Source organism: Melopsittacus undulatus, chromosome 4 (assembly GCF_012275295.1).
Source record: "Melopsittacus undulatus isolate bMelUnd1 chromosome 4, bMelUnd1.mat.Z, whole genome shotgun sequence".
In the NCBI taxonomy this organism is placed as follows: Eukaryota; Metazoa; Chordata; class Aves; order Psittaciformes; family Psittaculidae; genus Melopsittacus; species Melopsittacus undulatus.
Window position 1 is genome coordinate 110,040,256 of NC_047530.1, and position 23,623 is coordinate 110,063,878.

Sequence of the window (23,623 nt, forward strand, 5' to 3'; positions counted from 1 at the left end):
TTTGACTGTAATCTCCCATCTGTGTCTGGCTGGTAAATCACTCTGTGTTGATCCCATTACTTTGCTTTCTCTTCCCATCAAGTTACAAGAGATGTCAAAGAAGGTCGCTTTATCGTGGGCAGCTGTAGAGGCACTTCCAGGCTTTTACAGAATCTCAGGAGTTTTGTTCTTTCGGTGTTGTGAGATTGCGCCTCTTCCACTCCAGCCTGCCTGATGAGAAGCTGTGGACATGTGGATGGGAAGTGTATATGGTTAGAATCACTGAGTAGAAGAAATGGAGAAGTATTTCCTTTATCTTAGCAGAGTAAATTACACTCCTCTTATGGAGCCAGGCTGAGAGAGTTGGACTGGGTCAGCCTGGAGAAGAGAAGGCTCCTGAAGGGGAGACCTGAGAGCAGCTCCAGTGCCTAAAGGGGTTGCAGGAAAGCTGGAGAGGGGCTTGGGACAAGGGATGTAGGGACAGGCCAAGGGGAATGGCTTGAACCTGCCAGAACAGGGGAGACTGAGCTGAGCTCTTAGGCAGAAGCTGTTCCCTGTGAGGGTGCTGAGGCGCTGGCACAGGGTGCCCAGAGAAGCTGTGGCTGCCCCATCCCTGGCAGTGCTCAAGGCCAGGTTGGACACAGGGGCTTGGAGCAGCTGCTCCAGTGGAAGGTGTTGGGGTTGGAACTGGATGAGCTTTAAGGTCCCTTCCTATGCAAACCGTTCCAGGATTCAATGTTGATTCCAGTTCCCCAGGGAGAACACATGTTGCACTTTCAACTGAAGACCAATCATGAGGCTTAATCCCTAATAACTAAGATCCATGGTGAGAGGAATTTAGAGGAGGATATAATCTTCCATACACCAACTGAAATGGAGTAGACCAGAAGTGCTTGAGAAATTTGTAATTTAATAATAGAATGTAGGCTTGCTTTGAAAGTTGGAGTTTGGGCATCTCATTTTGGCTGAGAACAAATTACTATCCTTCACCATGAATGTCCCTGTTATTTGTAACTTCAGATCTGTGTAAGATTCCTCAATTTGATTTCAATTTTTTTAATATATTAATTTTTGGAAGCTTGCTCTTTTACTTATATTTGACTTCTGGTCCTTGAACCAGTCTTCTGTAAAGCTGAAGTGCACCTTTCACCTTCAGTAAATTGTCAGCATCAACTCCTTCATTTTGTTTTTCTACTTTACAGAGTTGATTCCTTATTAGCCATGCTTTTCAGTACTCCTTTAAGCTCCTTGTTTCCAAAATGAAATGTTGCTTCCAAGTTTTCCTGCTATACTCATAGGTTTCTCTCTCTAATCTTCACTGTGTTGCGTTTTCCAGTCTCATCTCCATCTCTTGGCTTTTGCCCTTGTGTCCTGGGTTCAGCAGTAGCAGTCATTTTTTCTCCTTCTTAGTAGCTGGTGCAGTGCTGTGGGTTTGACTTTCAGCCTGGGAACAGCGCTGATAACACCAATGGTTTTAGTTGCTGCTCAGTAATGTTTACTCTGACCAATGACTTTTTGAGTCTCATGCTCTGCCAGGGAGGAAGGGAAGCCAGGAGGAAGCAGAGACAGGACACCTGACCCAAGCTAACCAAAGAGGTATTCCATAGCACAGCACGTCATGCCCAGTATATAAACTGGGGGCAGTTACCTGGAAGGGCTAGATCACTGCTCTGTTGGGCTGGGTATCAGTTGGCAGGTGGTGAGCGGTTGTATTCTCTTCCCTTGTTATTTCCCTTATTATTATTATTATTATTGCTGATAGTGATTTGTGTTATACCTTAGTTACTGGACTGCTCTTATCTCAACCAATTGGGATTACATTCTTTTGATTCTCCTCTCCATCCCTCCAGGAGTGGGGGGAAGGAAGGGGTGGGGAGATGAGAGAGAGACTGCATGGCTGACTGAGTTTAAACCACACTTTAGGAGCCTTATCCTCACACTCATCATGGCAGTCTGCCCTGTCCTTTAAGCTGCTCTGAAGTGTTTGCTCTTTCTGTGTTCTGCTGAGGCTTTGTGATTTCCAAAAGCCCTTAATCCAGGGATTTTCTTGAAAATTGGTAGGTTGGGGTATCTCAGGACAAGAAGGAGAAGAAATGGCAGTAACAAAGTGATGAGGGACGGGAGTGAAATTTTGATGTTGGTCAATGCTAATGCAATGCTGAAGCCAAGAAATACTCAGTCTCATTGACAGAGATAGGGTATTAGTTTTAGAACAGGTTTGTGTCGTCTCTAGAGCAGTAAAGAAGCAGCAGCATTCTTACCCCTACACAGTACAAAGTAGGAACAGCAACACTTTTCACATTTGCCGGTGGATGCTGCAGTCTGTACATCAGTCCATGTCTTCCACTGCTCTTTCATAAACTGAAAATGTAGATAAATGCAGACTGATCATTTATTTCTGCTCTTCCTTCCTTCTCCCCACCCTCAGAAAAAGAAGCTTTAACTGCTTTACTGAGCCACTAACACAAAATATTTGGAGCTGCACAGTAAATGCCATACGTTTGGCTTAAAATGTCTTTTTTCCAGCTCATGGGATGGCATCAAAAGGCTTTTTCTCCCATCTAACTAGAGAGTGGTGAAATTCACCTGTCTGCCAAAAATCACTGCGAGGCTGGTGGCCAGCTCAAATCCCACGTCACATTGTGAGCCCGTCCTGAGAGCTGTGAAGGACGGAGATTTCTCAGAGAGGAAAGATATGCCATTTGACTGCATTCCAAGTGAGGATAGCAAGTTGGTTTAAACGTTTTTCCAACCATGGCTGTATCTCCCACATCTTGAATGCAGTGCTGGCAATGGAGAAATACTGTGTTTTAATATTTGACTTCAAATATTAAGCTTACCTGATGGTTAATTAATGCTATCTGAAATTTAAACAGCTTGGAATGTCCCTCAGACATCAGGATATTGCACAGTGGTATTCTTATCCAAGACTATGTCATTTTTACTGACCATTAACTCAGCAGGAGCTAAGAAATAACCTAAGATCCTCCTCTGCTGCTATTAAGGAACCTCCAAACCTAAATTGGATGCTGCAGTTCTTTCTGGGCAACAAGCAATCCAGCTTCAAAACTGAATTAAATTGCTAGGTTTTCCCTAAGAACACCTCCTTCTGCATGCTCAGAAGTCTTTCCCATAACAATTTGTGTGTCTACACAACTGAATTTAGGCCACACACATTTTTCTTACACCTTCAGTATAAAAGAAGCATTTTCCTTCCCCTGTTGCCAACCTCTCTCTCTGGTACACTCTCCAGATAAATTGTTTCTTGCATTAATGAGTTGTACATGGTACAAATCCTGTGTAGTAGCTCCCTGTACGGCTCCTTCCTCCAGAAGACCTGCCATGTCCTGGGCAAACCTGGGAAACTGTCCAAGGCAGCAAATCTGCGAGGGAGCAGATTGGGAGTTATTGACCTTCAAGAATATAGATTTCATTTATCAGGATCCTTTGCCACAGCAGTGCTGTACTCACCTGAATAAATTGGCTCTGTAGTAAACAGAGAGATTTTTCAGAGGGTTGTGCACTGGATTTTAAACACATGGGTCCTGCTGTTCTTATGATGTTGGGGAAATGACCGACTTTGGCTGAGTGTTAGAGGATGCTGCAGGTGGTGTGGTCCAGCTGCACAAACACCAGAGTGGATAAGGGACCACTGGAGCTCTGGAGTTCAGGGCACGTGCTATTTGCCCAAGGATGTTGTGAATGCTCCATCCCTGGCAGTGTTCAAGGCCAGGTTGGATGGAGTCTTTGGTGATGTGGTTTAGTGTGAGGTGTCCCTGTCCATGGCAGGGGTTGGAACTGAATGAGCTTTAAGGTCCTTTCCAGCACAAGCCGTTCTAGGACTCTATCATCACCACTTAAAGATAGGGGAATGGGTACTAGGAAATATGCTAGCATAGTGTCATTACTGCATGTATATCGTACATGAACTGTATCTAGATCATACTTAATTTGAGGCTTTATTTTCTTAGTCTCTGGAACATTTATAAAATCCATATTTTATTCATAATATTAATACTCAGTAGCATCTAAAGGGTTCGTTCAGGATGGCAGAAGCACAGTGGAAACTCAGCCTCTACTCTGCTGTGCTTACAGTCTTGACTGAAAGGGTGGGAAAGGGAAAATAGTCAAAACCAAGTTTTACTTCTGCTAAGCTCATCATTTAAATGGTGGCAATGCTCTATCGGCATTAATGTGTACACTGCACAGGTCTGGTTTTAGAATCATAGAATCCCAAACTCGTTTGTCTTGGGGGAGACCTTAAAGCTCATCCAGTTCCAACCCCCTGCCATAGGTAGGTACACCTTCCACTGGAGCAGCTTGCTCCAGGGCGTTGCAGTCTGGCTTGCAGTGATATGACCCATAAGCTGCAAAGCCACAGTGACATGGTAGAGCTCCTCTCCTCCCCTCCTCTTTCCACTGCTAACTGAGAATCCCTTACTTCTTGATGATCAGGTGCAATTAGTGGCAAATATCTTAGCATTGAGGTCATGCTTTGAGTTGCCAGACGTGCTTTGGAAACAGGTCGCAATGTCTGTGCTTATCCAGTGCAAGAACAGAATGTGTGTGGTTTACACTGTCAATGCAAATCTCAAGTTATTTAGACTTCCATTTATTCCCAGTCTCGTGCAGCTCCAAAGCTGTTTGCCTGAGATCATCTATATATATTTTCACAGTGGAAAAGAGAGTGGAATTGCTGTGGGCTTGGAGAGGGACTGGTTAAATGTGGAACACGCAGGCAGAGAACCAGGACAGGGGAAATTATGGTAATGCCATTTACTTTGAAATGAAAATGTGCAGAAGTTATGGATGGCTGAAGTTAAACAGCAAATGGCAGTCAAAATGAAGGAAGGTTAAATGATTTTGAAAGGTTTCACTTGCTGGCTTACCAAACAGCTCAATATTAGTTTAGGTTCGATAAATTGGTACAATATTACTCCTCTGAGTCAAAATTAACTCAGCCTTGTGTGTGAGAATGTACTTCATTCTCTGCAACTGTGCCTTCACTATTAAAGTCCTGCTAATTTTTGTTTAGAGATAAAAACGTGCTCTGTGTCATCATTCTAGATTAGATCCATAATAGAGATAAAAGCAGAGTGTACGTTCTGCCTCGTGCTTTCTCGCAGACATGATCCCTCATTACAGTGACTGGATTAGTTGTTGTGATGTGTTTTTCATCTTCATAACAAGCATGAGGTAGCTCCTGCTCATTCCAATCCTTCACCCAAGAAAAATGATCTTATGCTCTTTGTTGTAGTAAAACCAAGAGAAGGGATCAGACATCACATGGAGACATTAGGGAAGGTTAATGTAGGTACCAGCCTCTACCCCTTGTGGGCATCATCACCTTTCTGTCTTAAATTAGGTCATTGCTCAGTCTCAAGTATCTGCCTATTTGTTTTCTCTAGGACTCAAAAGCTCCTTTTCCCTTGCTCAGCCATCCCAGGGTAGTTTTCTGGACCGTATTTTCCCTTACTTGAAGGGCATAAATCTCTCTTCCTTTCTCTCTGCAATCTCTTGTGACTGTTCTTCCTTTTGCAGCTCCTCATCTTCTCCACCATCAGCAGCTCCCTGCTTCTTCAGGTTGCTCCTTTCCATCCATTCCCTCTCAATCTGACAAGGCATTCTTTCATTCCACCCTTTGCTTTGACGGATGGGTACCATCCACTTGAAAATGGCACCTTGTTTCCAGGGAGGAGCAGGGATGGAACACAAACCAGTGGGACCCAAGCCGCATCTTGTTTCTGTGGCATTGACATGAAGACTTGCTGAGGATTGAGCCCAGCTAACTCCTAAGGAAAACAGAAAGAGATTCTAGGTCCCAGCTTTATGGTTGTGCCACTAAATCACAGGTAGCTGTGCCCTGCCTGACTCCTCAGCCAGTGCTGGTAGCAGTCTCAGTCTTACTGACAGTCATATGAACCCTTAATGTTTTGCTTCTAGTTTTATATCAGCATCTAGAACTAGGAGTTTTCCTAAAAGTCTTATTGTTATCCATGTTTTACTGATACACTAAGAAATGTGATTTCAACTTGCAGATCAAAAGACAAAATTCACCCAACATTGATTTTGGGCTTTGAGTGGTGGGGGAATTCATTTGTGTTGTTTGAGGGGTTTTGGCTTTCATGGGGTCTTGGGGATAAAATACCTCTTTATTTTCATAGTGCTTTTAAGTCGATGGAATTAGGGGATCCATATGGGATGCATGCAGGAATCAGTTGTGTGCATGAAGGTTTCTCCAGGGGCGCTGTCCCCTTCTCCCTCCCCAGTATCCGTCTCCTACCACCTTTGGAAGTTGTGGTGCTTCATCACTAACTCTTCATTCCCAAAGATGGATGTCTTCAGGGAAGGGATGGGGAATGGTGTGTTCATCCCTTTTCCTCAGCCCTCCTCTACAAAGAGCACCCGATTGCTCTCTGTAGCTGCAGCCATGTTGGTATTTCACCAGGGGAAGGACCATGTGGCACGGTGCTGAGAGGAGAATTAGGTGGTGTGGATGGAGGATTTCACTTGAAGATGAAGGGTAATACAAACCACATGGATTTATAACTCATTCCAAATCTCATTCTTTTGATAAAGTGAAGTCAGCAGTGCCAACCAAATGTCAGCAGTCGAGGCAGGTCACCAGGTTTGATGTTAGATAGCCTGGTGTGCTAATTGAAGCATCCCTTTGCTTTTGAGCACTTCTTTACATTCAGAGGAGACAAAAGTGAAAGATACATATTTAAAACATTCTTGCTGCTCCTCATTAAGAGTTTGGCTTCTGAAGAGCTGGAGGAGATTGTTAGATTTCTTTGGGTCAGTTGAGACAGCTGCTGAGTTTCATGGTTGAGGAACAAGAGGGGGAAAGAACCAATGGAAATACAATGAGTACTTGTGCAAAGCAGTATCTGCAAATTGCCTGTCCTGTGTCATACGGATTATAGGTATTAGAGAGGGTTGGTTATGAGCCATAATCAATCAACAGCATTTATCCAAGCCCCAGGTTCTGGGTTTCTTGTGGGCAGGCTGTGTTTATACATTATTAGATATCTAGTTGAAGTAACAGAAATAATTTTATTTCTGAAGCAATTTGATCATTTTACTTGATTTGTATCAAGCCAATTTGCATTCCTTGACAGAGAAGGTTATGGAGCATATCATCTTGAGTGCCATCACATGTCACGTACAGGACAACTGAATGATCAGGCCTAGTCAGCATGGGTTCATGAAAGGCAGGTCCTGCTTAACTCACCTGAGCCCAAAGAGTGGTGGTGAATGGAGTTAAACACAGTTGGTGGCTGGTCACAAGTGATGAACATGAGCAGCTTGTGCGGAGGAAGCCAAGAAGGCCAATGGTGTCCTGGTCTATATCAGGGCAGTGATTGTCCCCCTGAACTGGGCACTGGTGAGGCTGCACCTCGAATCCTGTGTTCAATTCTGGGCCCCTCACTACAAGAGAGGCATTGAGGTGCTGGAGCTGGGCCAGAGAAGGGCAATGGAGCTGGTGCAGGGCCTGGAGCACAAGAGAGATGGGGAATGGCTGAGGGACATAGGGGGTTCAGTCTGGAGAAGAGAAGGCTCAGGGGAGACTTTATCACTCCCTACAACTGCTTGAAAGGAGGTTGTAGCAAGGTGGGGGTTGGTCTCTATTCCCAAGTAACAAAGGATGAGACAAGAGGAAATGGCCTCAAGCTGCACCAGGGGAAGCTTAGATGAAGATGAGGAGCAAACCCTTCTGAAGAGTGTGCTCAGGCATTGGAACAGGCTGCCCAGGGCAAGGCTGCAGTCACCATCCCTGCAGGTATTTAAAAGATGAGTAGATGGGACACAGGGCCATGGGTTAGTGGTGGACTTGGCACTGATAGGTTAGCAGTTGAACTCAATGATCTTAAAGGTCTTTTCCAACCTAAACAACTCTGATTCTATGACACAGAGACGTGTCTATTGCTGCCGTGGCTATTGGCACATCAACTGCACAGTGTTTTCAGCATGTGACCCAAAGCATTTTGTTGTGTTTATTAACATTCATTTTATTCCAATGTTGTTGCTTAACCAAGGTGTGTAATTCTGTTTTCTTCTTGTGTCATGACTCTTTTTTCCACAGATGTGGGAAGAGGCCATTGCCTTGGGTAAAGAGCTTGCGGAACAGTATGAAAACGAAATGTTTGATTATGAACAACTCAGTGAACTGCTGGTAGGTTTCTGATGACATGGACACTGCAACAATTCCTTTTAGAATTCGATTTCTAAGCTTTTAAAACCATACTGAATATCTATTTTATGACAGAAAGATGCAGAAATAGATGCCCACTTTGGCTCTGCTGGACTGATGTTGATTAACTGGCTACCACTGGAGGGCCGAAAAAGAGTGGATTTCTGTTCTTTTAGCTGAAAGAAAAAGATTTCAGTCATGTTAAGCTGATTGATTTGGGGTATAAAAGGAAATTTGGAATTTAAATATAAATGGGAACATGAAAAAATCCCCATTCTCTCTCAAGTGTCTTTCCACATTCACATTTCTTTTTTTAGGTATGAATAATCCCCAAGCATTCATGTCTAGAGTCAGTTATTTTTGCCCTGACGTTATCCATTCATTATGCCTGCACCATTTTTTGTCTCCTGCTCTTTTCCAAAGAGATAAATGGCAGCTGTCACTGTCCCACCGAGTTTCTCAACTGTTGTCACAGGAGCAGAGACATGATTCCAGTCCTAAATGAAAAGTGTTGACTTTTAGGGTTTTGATACATTTTACCTTTGCACTCACCAGCCTCCACCACACACAATGGTGACTTGGAAGACAATCTCCATCACTCCCAGCATCTCCCCTTTCTTCTTCTTCCCCCAGCTCTATACACTGATCATGACTCCGTATGGTCTTGAATATCCCTTTGCTCAGTTGGGATCAGTTGTCTTGGCTGTGTCCCCCACAACTCCTCGTGTACCCCCAGCTTGCTCACTGATGGGGTGAGGAGCATAAAAGACCTTTACTCTGTGCAAGCACTTCTCATCGATAACTAAAACACCCCTGTGTGATCAGTGCTGTTTCCAGCACAAATACACAGCCCCATACCAGCTACTGTGAAGCAAACCCAGCAGCCAAACCCAGCACAGGTCATTGTACCCTCTTTCTCCACTGACACCAGTGCTCAGCTTGAGATGGCCAGGAGTCATCTCAGAAGCATCTCTATCCCCATCTCAGAATCTCCCTTCTTGGGGAGAAAAGAATAAAGGTAAATGCCACTCATCTCAATGATACGGTTTCTTCATTCCTGTACATGGTCTTCCTTTTCTTTTGTCCATGGTTTTGTCCTCCAGGTCTCTCAAGCTGAATTTATATCCCTTCTTGATATCCTCCTTTTGTGGCATCTTAACTGGTTTTAGTGACAGACTGATTGTATTGATTTACCTAACAAATCTGGAGCCTGGTGGCATGTCACTGTAAGTGATATAAGGGATGTATACCTGGAGGTCCTGTGGTGTGCAGAAGTCTTCCTTGGCCTGCTGCCCACAGGGCTGCATTCAATAGACAGTATTCTTCATTTCAGTATAAAGGGTAGAGATTGCTCCTGAGCTAGAAATGATTCTCATGTGTCAGATATGATTATTCACCAGTAGATAGCTACTTTCCAAGTCTCTCATTTTTCATTTTCCATCTCCTTTATGCTTGCACATGGGAACATGAACAGCTTTGTCACAGAGGCAACCACTCGACTTATCATACTGTAGCCACTGTGGAGGAGAAGTCTGAATTTACACTTCATTCGTTGTAGCTGATGGCCAGTAATACTGAGTTATGTATTTTTCACCATTCTCTTGAGCAGTAAATATGTCATGCTTTACATTAAGTGACATAATTCCAGGCAGTGGAGCCACATACAGTTCATCTGCATATGAAGATGGAGCTTTTCCCACTTCCAATAGGAGAGACACAGAACTTCCAATTCTCACAACTGAGTTTTCTGTTCTTTATTATCAAACAAGAGAAACTGAGAGAGATGCCACAAAAATCAGTAACAACATGCACTGGGCATTGATCCCTACTAAGGCAAAGATCATAATTCACACTTCCATAGCAGTCAGGTCTCACCTATCCCATCGTCTTTTCTTCTTGCTGCTGCTGCAGGGCATTAGCATGCTAGTTCTTCTTTTCTTCCTTCCCCATAATAAAATCTAAATGTTTTTGTTTCTTTCTATTCTCCCTGTTGTCTCTTTTATTCAAACAATATTAACTATTAGACTCTAAGACAATTCACAAATAACAGAACAGTTTTACAACAGGTAAGAAATATATACGGCAGAGCTGGGTCTTTGTAGTCTTCTTGCCATTTACTATTATCTCTCATATGGGAGCAGTAATAAACGTCCCCCCAAATCAGGATTCATTCCCTTACAGCAAGTAATAGGCTAAAAATAAGTTAATGAATGTATCGTCTGAAGCTGCACATTTGTTATTATTTCATCATTGGAGATAAAGAAGGATTCTGCTTCGAAACCAGAAGGCGTCCGACACGTATTTCTTCCACAAAATATACGTCTGCTGCAATTCTCAGCTGTGTGCTTTCCATATGCACATAAATAGTTGTAAATATGGAAAAGAAGTAGTAGAGAAATGAGAAGTTGGCACCGTCAACATGAGCTGGCTGCAGTGGTTTGTACTTCATTGTTCCAGGGTTTCAGCGTCAGCAGTGTCGCCATCAGTTCTGGCTGCCTTGCAGATTCTTGACCTTCATCAAAATTGAGATATTGGATATGGACCAGTGATGTTCAGCAAGATGGGGATAAAAGTAATGGCTACGGAGTCTAATGTATCAAAACGTTAGCATGTATCTGACAGAAAGGTGAAGAAAAAGGGGCAGATGAAACATGTCCACCTTTAAGCTAGAGATGCACATAGAAGAGACCTAGATCTTAAGTATGACGAAGCTCCTACAAGAGTAGGTTGTAAAAATTCCTCCCATTTGTTTTGCAGAGAAAGCAAGCCCAGTTCTATGAAAACATTGTGAAAGTGATAAGACCAAAGCCAGACTATTTTGCTGTTGGATACTATGGCCAGGGATTTCCAACGTTCATAAGGGTAAGTGTCCACCTTTTTCCACAGCTGACGGCAGGGTTTCTTGCATTGGAAATTGCCCTTGGTGGTGGGGAAAGTACATTATTGTATGTCAGTAGGTTATTTACAGTCTACCTGACATTGATGGTCCCTGCCCCACAGGCAGGGACACCTTCCATTAGAACAGGTTGCTCCAACCCCATCCAACCTGACCTTGAACACTGCCAGGGATGGGGCAGCCACAGCACATTGGCTTTTTCAGTCCATTTTCTAATATGGAATAATTGAATTTTATTAGAGAAGGTTTTTTTTTCAAACATATCCAATACTTTATACTTCTTCAGGGTATCACTAGAAATGAAGATATACCACCCGATCCATCAGGGTGATAACCAGAGTCACCTGAAATGGTGATGTGTTTGCCTGACAGGGGTCTGTGTGTCTTTGTGTGTGTGTATGTATATATATGTATATGAGTATAGTTATACATGTATAAGCCTTTGTGTGCGACCATGTTTTCATGTCAGTATGCTTGCATCTGCTGTGCATTTCAAAAGGCACCATTGCAGAACTAAACCCAGTTGGGCAAATGTAAACTATTTCAGTTCACTACCCCTGGTCATAACACCCTTTTTCTAACAAGTGCTGTATCAAGAGTTCATTGTGACATGAGCAATGAGGTTGAGCATATTTAGATGCAAGTTGATGTCAAAACTTACTTTAATATGTTTGATCTGTTAAATGGCCAATTTTACACTTTTCTTTGGAACGTTATGTTCTTGTTCAGTGTATAAATGGACTATATAAAATATTTCTTCATTTTCTTTATTGCTAAAAGAAGAAATCAATACTTAGAAATACAATATACTTAATTTAAAAGTTATGCAGACAGATGTACAATGACAAAAATTGAACAGACTACTGTAAAGTTTAGGATGTATGGTTCTTTCTAGAAGTCAGTATCTTTGAACCTTCTCCTAAAACTGGTATAATTTTCCCTTTACTACCTACTCTTTGCTACTCTTACTAACTCACTTCAATGTCTTTTAATAAATATTTGTGTGTAAAAAGCCTAATTCTGTTTACTTACATGCATTCTGCCATTAGCATTGGAAGGTGGATTAGAGGAGCTACAGAGGAACATCTTGGATTTCTCCCTCTGTAGTTCCTCTATAATTAGAGGATGCAGTTTGTCTTAATGCATTTTCAGTGGGCACCAGTTGTATACATTGTTGTAATCATGTATTTGGATCCTGTTAAATTTAGTCTGGTTTATCCATATGCCTAAGGTAAGCACATGCTTAATGATCCCAGTACTGAACTGGAGGTAGGGAAATCCATTTGTGCTTTATTGAATTGGCATCAAATATTTGTACTCTGTTGATGATATCACAGTGTGAGGAATGTAACATTTCTCACTTAACGGCATTGGAATCAATGCTTCGAAGATCCCAGTTAATTACTGAGGGTGCTGGTATTAAGATCAGTGAATCATAGAACAGTTCGTGTTGGAAGGGACCTTCAAAGCTCATCCAGTCCAACCCCCATGCAATGAGCAGGGTCATCTTCAACTAGATCAGATTGCCCAGAAGCACATCCAGCCTGGCCTTGAGTGTCTGCAGGAATGGTGCATTCACCACCTCTTTGGGCAACCTGTGCCAGGGTTTTACCACCCCTATTGAAAATACTTCTTCTTCACGTCCAACCTGGATCTCTCTCTTTCAGTTTAAAACCATCACTCCTTGTCTATCACAACAGGCCCTGCTAAAAAGTCTCCCCCCATCTTATAAGCCACTTTGTAGAACTGAAAGGTCACAATAAGGTCTCCCCAGAGTGTCCTCCAGGCTGAACAAGCCCAACTCTCTCAGCTTTCCCCCATAGGACAGATGCTCCATCCCTTTGCTTATGCCTTTCACTTTGCTTCCAGAACAAAGTCTTCATTTACCGGGGGAAGGAGTACGAACGCCGCGAAGACTTCGAAGCACGCTTATTGACTCAGTTTCCAAACGCAGAGAAAATGAAGACAACGTCTCCCCCAGGCGATGACATTAAAAACTCCTCTGGCCAGTGTATCCTTTGGTTGGACAGCAGCTCCTGTGGCTGCACGGATTGAGGAGTTATGGCCAACACAAGCAGGAGATGGTCAAACTTCTGCCGTTGTGGGTGCAATGCATTCATTTTGTTGTTCTGTTCTTCCTTCGTGTTCCCATTGAGCTGCCTGTTCTGCATGATTGAAATTTGCTTTTCAGTTCTTAACCCCTGAATTCAGATATTCAGTGCTTTACTGTAAAGCCCAAACTGGATTTGCCATCTAAATTTCATAGGCCAGTGTCGGAGCAAATCGTGAGGTGAGTTTGGGTTGGGTTTCCACCTCTTTGGTTTCCTTTGAAGAGCTAGAAGTAGTTCTTCATAGAACCTTAGAGTTGTTTGTGTTGGAAGGGGCCTTAAAGCTCCTCCAGCTCCAACCCCTGCCACGGGCAGGGACCCCTTCCACTGGAGCAGCTGCTCCAAGCCCCTGTGTCCAACCTGGCCTTGAGCACTGCCAGGGATGGGGCAGCCACAGCTTCTCTGGGCACCCTGTGCCAGCGCCTCAGCACCCTCACAGGGAACAGCTTCTGCCTCAGAGCTCATCTCAGTCTCCCCTGTTCTGGCAGGTTCAAGCCATTCCCCTCATCCTGTCCTAAATGCCTTTGTAAAATGTCCCTCTGTACACAGCCAAGGGTGGTAGTAATTGTGAGGACATTTCGTAGATAATATTAGCAGCAATTGCATCCAACCCACTGGAAAACACTGCTCCTATAAGCATTTTATATTAATTCATAAGCTTCTATTCCAGTACAATTCAATTCCTAAACAGACAGTGTTTGATTTTGATTGTGCTTTTCCCTTTGTTCAGCTTCTACAGGGTGAATGAAGTGCAGCGGTTTGAGTATTCACGCCCTGTTCGCAAAGGAGAGAAAAACCCAGACAATGAATTTGCGGTAAGAAGACAATCAGAGAGTACCTGGGGGTTTGCTTGTTTATTGCCTTCCATTTGGAGAACCTGAAGCATTGATTTTGTCTTGGTTGTTGAAAAACAAGGTTTAAATGTGATTATTTTCCATAGAAATTCAGTTAACCCAAGTCTTTATGCTTTTTAATGGCCAAAAGCTCTGTTTTCTTAAAACCCAACTATTTTGATAACAAAGCATAAAATGGCTCTACCTGAAAAGATACATCTCTCACCAACACATATCTTGCCATGCAGATTCCAGTCAGGTATCTAAAAGTCTTTTTGCAGTAATACTTTTATTTGTTAACTAAACCATATGTTTCATGTAATGGTCAATAAAACTCCCTTTGAGCACAGCTTGTATCCATCAAAACGTTTACAGCAGGTTGCATCAAGTTGATTGCCTTTTTGGTTTTTATAGACACCATTTTATTCCAGGGGTTCTAGTGGGTGCAGTTAGTAGTAAAGTAGTAGTGTAGTAGTAATTAAAGTTAGAAATCAGTGCATATTTCTTGAGCAAGGAACTTGGGTTTCTGTGTAGTAGCAGGCTCTAATCCAGTCAGTGTGCCACTGAATGCTGAGTATTTGGTTTCCTACAGGTTGAATGGGGCTTGGAGCAAACTGCTCTAGTGGAAGGTGTCCCTGCCTGTGGCAGGGGTTGGAACTGGATGGGCTTTAAGGTCCCTTCCAACCTAAACCATTCCAGATTATGATTCCTTTAGTGTCTGTAGGTACTCTTGGTGGCAGTCATATCAATAATCACTGATTTGCTAATCCAGGTGGGTTTAGCTGAGGAGGCAGGAGACCCTTCTTTTCCAAAAGCATAATGCTAGACTGGAGTGCTACAGTTTCCAATATGTTTTGAGTGTAGACAGAAAATGTAGTTTTATCTAAATCACTTTGAAATCACTTCTTCTGTTAATAGAGAATGGCATAATCAATTCTGCTTTACAGAAAGCCTCCTAATAAATAAGATGAACTACCAACATCTGCCAGTTCTAACAAAGTCTAGAATCAAGAGATATCTTTGATATATGTCAAGGAAGACATGTTCAATCACATATCCTTAAATTCAGACTAATAAAGAGATGTTACAATGAAACTGTTGCAGTTTACAGCTCAGATGGCATCACAGAATCACAAATTCAGGTCAAGATGGGATCTCAGGTCCAGCCTCTGCCCCAGGCAGGACCAGCTCAGAGCTGGGGTCCAAGGGTGAGGATGGCCCAGCCTCCCCTGGGAGCCCATCTTGGCTCCACTGCCCTCCTGGGGAGGAAGCATTCTTTATGTTAATATGATGTGGTTTTGTGGAGGATGGGCCTTAAAAGCTCTCATGGGAAGAATGACAGTCCAGGTAAAACCACTGGACCTTTTCGATAGTGTTCTCTATTAAGTCATGTATCAGAAATACATCTGTGGTGGTCGCTCCATCATCTCCCCAGACACATACTATTTGAAATGTCCCCTTGGCTTCACAGTGTTTGCAGTATTGTGGATCCTTTTCCTTATTAGGATGCTTTAAAGCTTTGCTGAAGATAAAAGCTGTCAATCTGATAATGTGATGTTTGTGTTATACTTGCAGAATATGTGGATTGAGAGAACCATCTACGTGACTGCTTACAAATTACCAGGGATTCTGAGGTGGTTTGAAGTCAAATCCGTTTTCATGGTAAGATCAATTTGTCTTTATTGAGATTGCATAAAAGAGCTAGGCTCTTACACAGCCAGGGAGCTGTTATATTTCTGTATGGCTGTGCTTCAGTTCTGTGAGCAAGCTATCAATGGGACTATATCTGGCACCTGAAGACAAGGAGAACTTGCTTGCTGATGATGCTGATTATTGACTGAGGGTGACTCAAGTAATGCTTTTCCACTCCTGAGGGGAGCAAATGTGAGCTGACTCTTCCAGGCCTTTAGGTCAAGGTGTGATCAAGTGCTTGAAGTACTTCTATAAAGTATTTCTGGCTTTCAGCAGGTTACAGCCATTAGAGCCCATGGTGTGAGCCATGTGCCTAAAATGAAGAGGGACCTCAGGTGCTATAGGGGAGCTCTATTACATCAAGGTGAAACTGGTCTGAATGTTGGAAATGAGGGTTTGGGTGCTTTGATTGTAGTATTCAAAGTACACCATACATCGAATGTATTCTGTGCGTCTGAGTTTCTTCTCTACTTATCACTTGTCATCAAAGATTGTTGTTGTTTCCTTTCCATAGTTAGCCCAAACGCACCCTGGCAACCTCACAGAGCAGCTCCAAATTAGGCATTTCTGATATGTCATTTAGACTGTTTAGATAAGAAATACCCAATAAACGCCTTTAAGATTAAGTTATTCTTACGCAGCTGTAATTTTTAAGGAGCAATAAAAACATTGTTACTGCAGTGTTTAAATCTCTCTTGTGAGGCTTATTTTTAAAGGAAAAGAACAATTTGCATATGATTAATTAAAACCTTTTTCATTGCTCCATTGAGGTTATGTTGGACAGTTGTATTTAGATGAACAGAAGGAATGCGGAAAATTACTATGGTATCTATAGTAACAGAATATGAATGTGGGGTTTGACAGTAATAGGCAGCTGAATAAAACACATTGAATTTTTAATGAACTTTGTAAGTTCAATATAATCCTGATAGAGAAGATTGTGTTTATCTTCATGATTGCAAAAAGTGGTGTTTGTGAAGGCTGATGAAAGTCTCTTTTCCTTCTGAATTAAGAGCACAGGCTGACAGGCTGCTTTGTGCAGGCAATTTGTATACGCACACCTTTAACACTACACTTGTCATCGAAATGGGCTCAAATCCTTGGAGAGGGTTTTCTATGAGCTCTTTGAAAGTAGGGATTATTTTAGTCACGCAGCTGAAGAATGATACCAGAATGGAGCTTAATAATAGGTGGGAAGACAGCAACGGGTAACTCTTGACCTAGCTCTGGCATAGTTACTCCAAAATCAGGATGACTTGCTTCAACATTCCTGTCAGCTGGAAGCATGATCATGGGGTTTACATTCTTGTAAGGCTAAATTCTGACTATGGATACAGATAGTCTTGGTGTTTCACTAAACACTGTGGATTAAAGTAGCATTCCACATTTCATATTTTATTGATGGAGCTAGAATATCTTTAAAGGAAGAGGTGAGATCATAGGAAACCAGTGCTGAGAGAGAAGTGAGTAGTTTAATAAATGCAGTGTATTATGCTACCTAACCCGTAGAGGAACATGCATAATTGCCTTAAATCTATCTGCTTTTAAAACTCCTTCTGATTCTTTTTACCTAAACCTTTTCAATCTGTTCATTATCTGCAAGGAATTTGTTGTACACATTCATTATTCTCTATCTGATTTTAGCTGGACACAAGTAGTTGTAGAGTAAGCATTTGCTGAGGCCAGGCAGTGAATTAGAAACTGGGCTTGGAATTGCATTTGGTTTTAAAAGGCAAAAACACTCATCTCTGTTTTGCTTTGATGCTCAGTTTTTTAGTGTTGCTATTGGATCAGGAGTATGTAGTTTCTGTTTGCCCTGAATAGATGGTGTAGTGCCCAGAGTTAGCAAGCTACTTGGAAGACTCATAATTCACAAATATAGATATTTTTAATAGCTGTCAGTAAGTTCCAAAGCACAGTGTGTAGTAGGAGGATGGGAACTGCAATTCTCCATCTGCTTTTAAAAAGAGTAGAGGGAGGATTAGAAGAGTAGTAAAAGAAAGGGGAATGAGAAAGAAAGCCGTGATTGCTGATACAGAGAAGTCAAAAAAGTCAGTTCAATGAGTGCTAATTTCTGTAGATATTCAAGAGCTTTAAAAGCAATGGTTCATCAACAAATTATTGCATAGTTAGAAGCCCATTAATACAAATGACAGAATCCTAAATTTAGCAGGTGATGCTCACAACAGTTCGCGCTGAATCAGATGTTGAATGTGGTCTTGCTTCCCAGAGGCCAAATTGCACCCACAGCACAACCAGCTCTGAAGGGCAGTCATAACTTGTCCATGTGAGCCTGCTCTGCTCCACAGCCACCACAGAACCATCGTGCTCCTGCCACATTCACCAGGCACACTGCTAAAAACGCTAATTAAAGCATCCTTGATGTAATCAGATGGCAGGTGTAAGAGTAACTAAAGAGATTTGATTATAAGTGGTTCTCAGGAACATGGTAAGCAACTGATAGCCAGGTAGAAGTGCTGCTTTGTTTATGTAGCATTTATGTAAATTAGGCTGTAATCAAATATACACTTGCATTTTCCTCACAGGCCTCAATTAACCTTCCTTTTCTATTCCTACCACATCATTTCTTTAATGTAAATAAGCCGTGTCTTCCAGTGAGGACTGTCTGTGCCCCAGGATGCTGCAAGTTAGTAATTGTCATCCCATTCACTAAAGGGACATATTTCAGCAATACTTAAATATTTTAATACTGTTTTTCCAACATGTCATTCTGAAGGACACAGTATCCGGTTGTAAATAATAGTTGGAGATTTTACAGGGGCCTGTATGGACAGGCCAAGGGGAATGGCTTGAACCTGCCAGAACAGGGGAGACTGAGCTGAGCTCTTAGGCAGAAGCTGTTCCCTGGGAGGGTGCTGAGGCGCTGGCACAGGGTGCCCAGAGAAGCTGTGGCTGCCCCATCCCTGGCAGTGCTCAAGGCCAGGTTGGACACAGGGGCTTGGAGCAGCTGCTCCAGTGGAAGGGGTCCCTGCCCGTGGCAGGGGTTGGAGCTGGATGAGCTTTAAGGTCCCTTCCCAAACCAGGCTGGGATTCTGTGGTTCTATGATCAGTCAATTAAAATAAAGCAAATTTTACACTGTACAAATCCTAATTTACCCCATGAAGACATCTGAGGAGCTCCCTTCATTGGGCTATGTGAGAAAGAATATTTCTTCCTTCAGGTATCAGTGTTGAGTTGAATAAAATGTGACCTCATGGGAAAAGCACAGCAGCTGGCTTAGAAATCATCTCTTCAACATATTAAACTTCATTTCCTTGGAAATACACCAAAATAATCACAGCAAAATGATCAGCTTGATTCTTGAGCTGCTTAGGATTCAATTTTCCATCAGAAAATCCACATTAAGTTATCATTTCTTTTCCTACATTAAGCTGCATCTTCTTTGCACTGCTAAAACACGCTGACTTGTAATCTTTGGTGTTCTCTATAATCCTCCCAAAACCTCACGTGGTTCTTTTCAGAGCCTGTCTAAACGTTGTGCTGTTGTGCTGAGGTGTAATCCATCCCACAGCAGTGAAATGCATTTAACTTATCTCCTCTTGTATTATCAGACCAGATCCCGAGTATCTCAGTGTCTGAAATGACCCTTTCTGGTTAAAATATCTTTGGTTCTGAAGCCCCTGATATCCTTCTAATTGTGGTGGTTTGGTAGCCATCCACTTCTGTAGTAGGTCAAAATCCTGCTTCTTGATTATAACATCCTTTTGTTCTTGTTTTAGGTTGAAATCAGTCCACTGGAAAACGCAATAGAAACCATGCAGCTCACAAATGATAAGATCAATAATATGGTTCAACAGCACTTAAATGATCCAAATCTTCCCATCAACCCTCTCTCAATGCTGCTGAATGGCATTGTGGATCCTGCGGTCATGGGAGGGTTCACAAACTATGAGAAGGTAATGTCAGAATTGCCTGTCTTTCACCTCTTCATCTCTTTGAGATGTGTCTCTAGTTGTATCTAAACACTATGTGGGTCTCCTCACATGCATACTTAGTAGAACATTGCTTAAAATCTACCAATTTGCTTGGACTTGATCCTCTCAAAGGTCTTTTCCAACCTAGTTGATTATAGGATTGCATGATTTTAAATGTCTTTCTGGTATTTATGGATGGGATTTTGACTTTCTACATTTGAAGTAAGAGTTGATGTGTTTAGCAGCAAGAGTACTCCTGTAGGGGCACGGTGAACAATCCCTTACTAGAGCTACACACTGCCAGCATTCCCAGCATGGGCTCTCATGCTCTTGGACATAGGAGCTGAGAATGTCTGGGAGAACTTCAAAGTAGCTGATTGCAGTTCTCTCTTTTGCTTTCAAATAGATGAGTTTTTAAAGGATGAATCCTATGGTAGAGACTCTGAGATAGCAGTCAGTTGCAAATATGTCTAAATAGTCTTAACGGCATGTTTGCAGCATTAGCTTTTAAAGTTATATGGGATGATATAGTAGCATCGGGAAACATTAAACGCTGTATCTATTGTTATGTTGTGCATATGTGTGGGACTGCAGTGATAGGACAAGGGGTAATGGGTTCAAACTTAAACAGGGAATATTTAGGTTGAGTATAAGGAAGAAGTTCTTTACTGTGAGGGTGGTAGCACAGGGTGCCCAGAGAAGCTGTGCCTGCCCCATCCCTGGCAGTGTTCAAGGCCTGGTTGGACACAGGGGCTTGGAACAGTCTGGTGTACTGGAAGGTGTCCCTGCCTGTGGCAGGGGGCTGGAACTGAATGATCTTAAGGTCTCTTTCCAACCCAAATCATTCCATGATTCTATGAATATTGGTCATGCTAAGTTGGCATACACAAACAAGACGTATGTCCTAACATAAATGGAGAATGTACATGCTGATGTATGTGTTGTTCTATCCATCTGTTGATGTCCTTCTGTGACTCTCACCCATTTCACATACTATAATTTCTGGAACTGCTAGAAAGCCATTTCAGAGCTGTGCCAAGTCCTCTGCCCATGAGATTTGAACTTGATCACCATCTGCTCATCTGCCTACTTCACTGATATCTTCATCTTAAAACACTGTTAAATTCTGCATCTCTTTCCTAGATCTTCACTTTGTAGCTCTCATTGTTCTGCAGAACCTTTGGATGCATTCATTTCTCTTTGCTGTAGGTAATTCTGCTGTGGCAGTAGACATTGATTCCCTCTCTGAAATAACTTCTCATTTCTTTCTCTTACCCAGGCTTTTTTCACTGACAAATATATGCACGAGCATCCAGAAGATCATGACAAGATTGAGAAGCTGAAGGATCTGATTGCTTGGCAGGTAAGCTCTTTTCAGCCAGGTTGGTTGGGCTCAACTGCTGTACAAAGGCTCTTTAATGTCACCTTTGAGAAAAAGCAGGCATTAAACTATTCACCCTTTGTACACTTCATTGCCATTTAAAGCTGTGCTGGAACTTGAGCTAAAGTGCATCTTTCCAAACCTGACATCATTTGTCTTTTGATAAACCCTCAAGGAACACACATGATCGACCTCTTTTCTTTCTTACGTTCTTTTTGTAACCATAATACAGTGGAAATATCCCATCTAGATCAGCTCAGAAAAGACTTTGTCATGATGTTGATGGTGTTACTGGTAGTTTGGTTTTGCATTTGAATTTTCTAAGGCTGATTTCAGAAACTCTTCTCAGGCAGTAAGAAGAAATCCCTAACCCTGAATCCCTCCCCTGCTTGCGCACACACTGGGACAGTATGTTTTCACATATCCACTTCTTTCTTCAAACAACATATCTTCCATTTATTAACCTTTCTGTCCATACTTCCAGTACCTTTAGCACAGAATATTCAACGTGAGAGGTGCAAAACTTAGTTTCCATGCAAAATACTCAGTAAATTCATTATAGATGTTATGAAACTTTTGTTTTCTGTACACCTTAGCATGGAACAAGAATACTCCTGGTTCATAAAGCATGTGAAAACACCTGGTATTTTTATGTCAGTGTTTTAGAGGAGAAATCAGACAGGCAGTATTACCTGAACTGGGGTTGGAACCGAGGTTTCCAGCCCTGTGCCTGAGGCAAAGCAGGAACCCTCCTACATGAAGAACTGCTTTACATGTACCAAAGGATGTTTTTCAGGACAAATAAGGAACAATTCCAGTTTTGTTCCATAGTCATATACTGGACATTTTCCAGTGGTCTCAAGGTAATTTTATGATCACTAAAAACTACCAATATACTTGGAAGTGTTTTTCCCACAGAAGAACAGAGTGCATCGTTATCCTTTTATATTCAATTTATCTTTATTATAAAGGGAATAATTTACATTTCTATAGGATTCAATCTCAGAGGTGGTAGAACCAAAGATACTGAATTTAAGGAAAAAATCCCCTGAAGACCATAAAGCTATAACTGAATAGAAACTCTTTTAGCCTGCAAAAAAAACTTATGTATTTATTTATTTCCTTGTGAGCTTTTACAGAAGATTAGGTTTTAGGAACTTTAAGTTTTATAGAGGAAAATAATTTGATCCCAAAAGACTTCACTTGATGTCAGCTCCATGCCTTTGCCTCTGATAGCAGTACTTCAAATGAATCACAAACACACTTTCCCTCAGCAAAGATTCACTTTGGTGACATTTATGTATTAAAATAGTATTAGTATTTGAAAATGTGTATGGCAGCTAATCAGGCCCTGTTTTAATTATTCAGTGATTTTAAATATATAATTAAATACACCCTATTCCTGGCAGTGTTCAAGGCCAGGTTGGACACAGGGGCTTGGAGCAGCTGCTCCAGTGGAAGGGGTCCCTGCCCATGGCAGGGGTTGGAGCTGGAGGAGCTTTAAGGTCCTTTCCAACCCAAACCAATGTGGGATTGTATGATCATTCCCCATCACTACTGGAGTTCTAAACAATGGGAACCAGCAAAACAGAGAAAAGGAGTCAAAACCTAGTTTTTATAGCTGAAAAGTTGTTTCATATAGGGTGTAGCAATTTCACAGTGGAAATCAGTGCTTTTCAGTTACATTATATATTTCATATACATTCCATTTATCCTAAGACTTAAACCTCATCTAATTTCAGGCTGTGTAAGTGGGGAGCTGCCTGCCACATATTGGCTGGTGTCAGGAGAGGGAATTGTTATGGAAGCTTTCCGGAGTGAGGCACTGGTCTGAATTCATCACGGCCTTGACAGTGATTGAATGCAAAAATGAGTTTTCATCTTTCAATAATGTGGGGCTTGGAGTTTTGTAATCACACGGAGATTTGCTTTATGCTGTATAAATCAATCTGGATATATGAAATCGTAGCCTGACAATCGTGTTATCAGCTGACTAGTTAAATTTGATTCTTTTCCTATCCCCTTACCTTACCTTGCTCTCCACTGTGCTATGGAATTCATGCTCTTCAGGATATTATCCCTTTATAATTCCTGTGAACTTCAAGTGCACAGTTTCATGAAATAAATAGCATTAGTAAAGCAATCTCCATTTTTGTCCATCTTTTTTGCTTTTCTGACTCAGGAAACAAAAGCTTTCCATGGAACAACATCAGTCCAAGATCTGTTAACATGAAGATAATGAAATCATTGATTGAAATTATGGTAGCAAGATGAATATTTGATGGCATCAATCACTCTGTTTAGCTTATGCATTTACAGCATACCAAAAGCAGTATGTACCATACAGCTGAATCGCAGCATACCAAATGAAACCTCTATTATCATACTTTATATATTATGAAAGACTTTCTTCTAATATTTGGGCTATAAGATTAATTTCAATAATTGAAATCTGTGTCACTTTTTTATTTCAGCCAAACTGATGAAGATATTTTAAAACAAAAAGACAAAAATCAGACATTAATTTTAATTTGCAGTGGAACTCCATAAAACTTGAAAACCAACAAAGATTATAAGCATAAAATAAGTCTTACCTTGAGCTGG

At 41.8% G+C, this 23,623-nt stretch overlaps 1 protein-coding gene across 2 annotated transcripts in view; it reads left to right on the plus strand.

The window, feature by feature from the left end:
• DOCK1 (dedicator of cytokinesis 1) overlaps positions 1-23,623 on the plus strand; it is a 367,459-nt gene that overhangs the window by 311,172 nt on the left and 32,664 nt on the right. For both annotated transcript variants that reach the window (XM_034061789.1, XM_034061790.1), the window contains exons 39-46: positions 8,066-8,155; positions 10,931-11,035; positions 12,939-13,080; positions 13,281-13,359; positions 13,908-13,992; positions 15,586-15,672; positions 19,444-19,620; positions 20,918-21,001. In XM_034061789.1, coding sequence (XP_033917680.1) covers positions 8,066-8,155; positions 10,931-11,035; positions 12,939-13,080; positions 13,281-13,359; positions 13,908-13,992; positions 15,586-15,672; positions 19,444-19,620; positions 20,918-21,001 — 849 coding nt within the window. The remainder of the gene's footprint in view (positions 1-8,065; positions 8,156-10,930; positions 11,036-12,938; positions 13,081-13,280; positions 13,360-13,907; positions 13,993-15,585; positions 15,673-19,443; positions 19,621-20,917; positions 21,002-23,623) is intronic.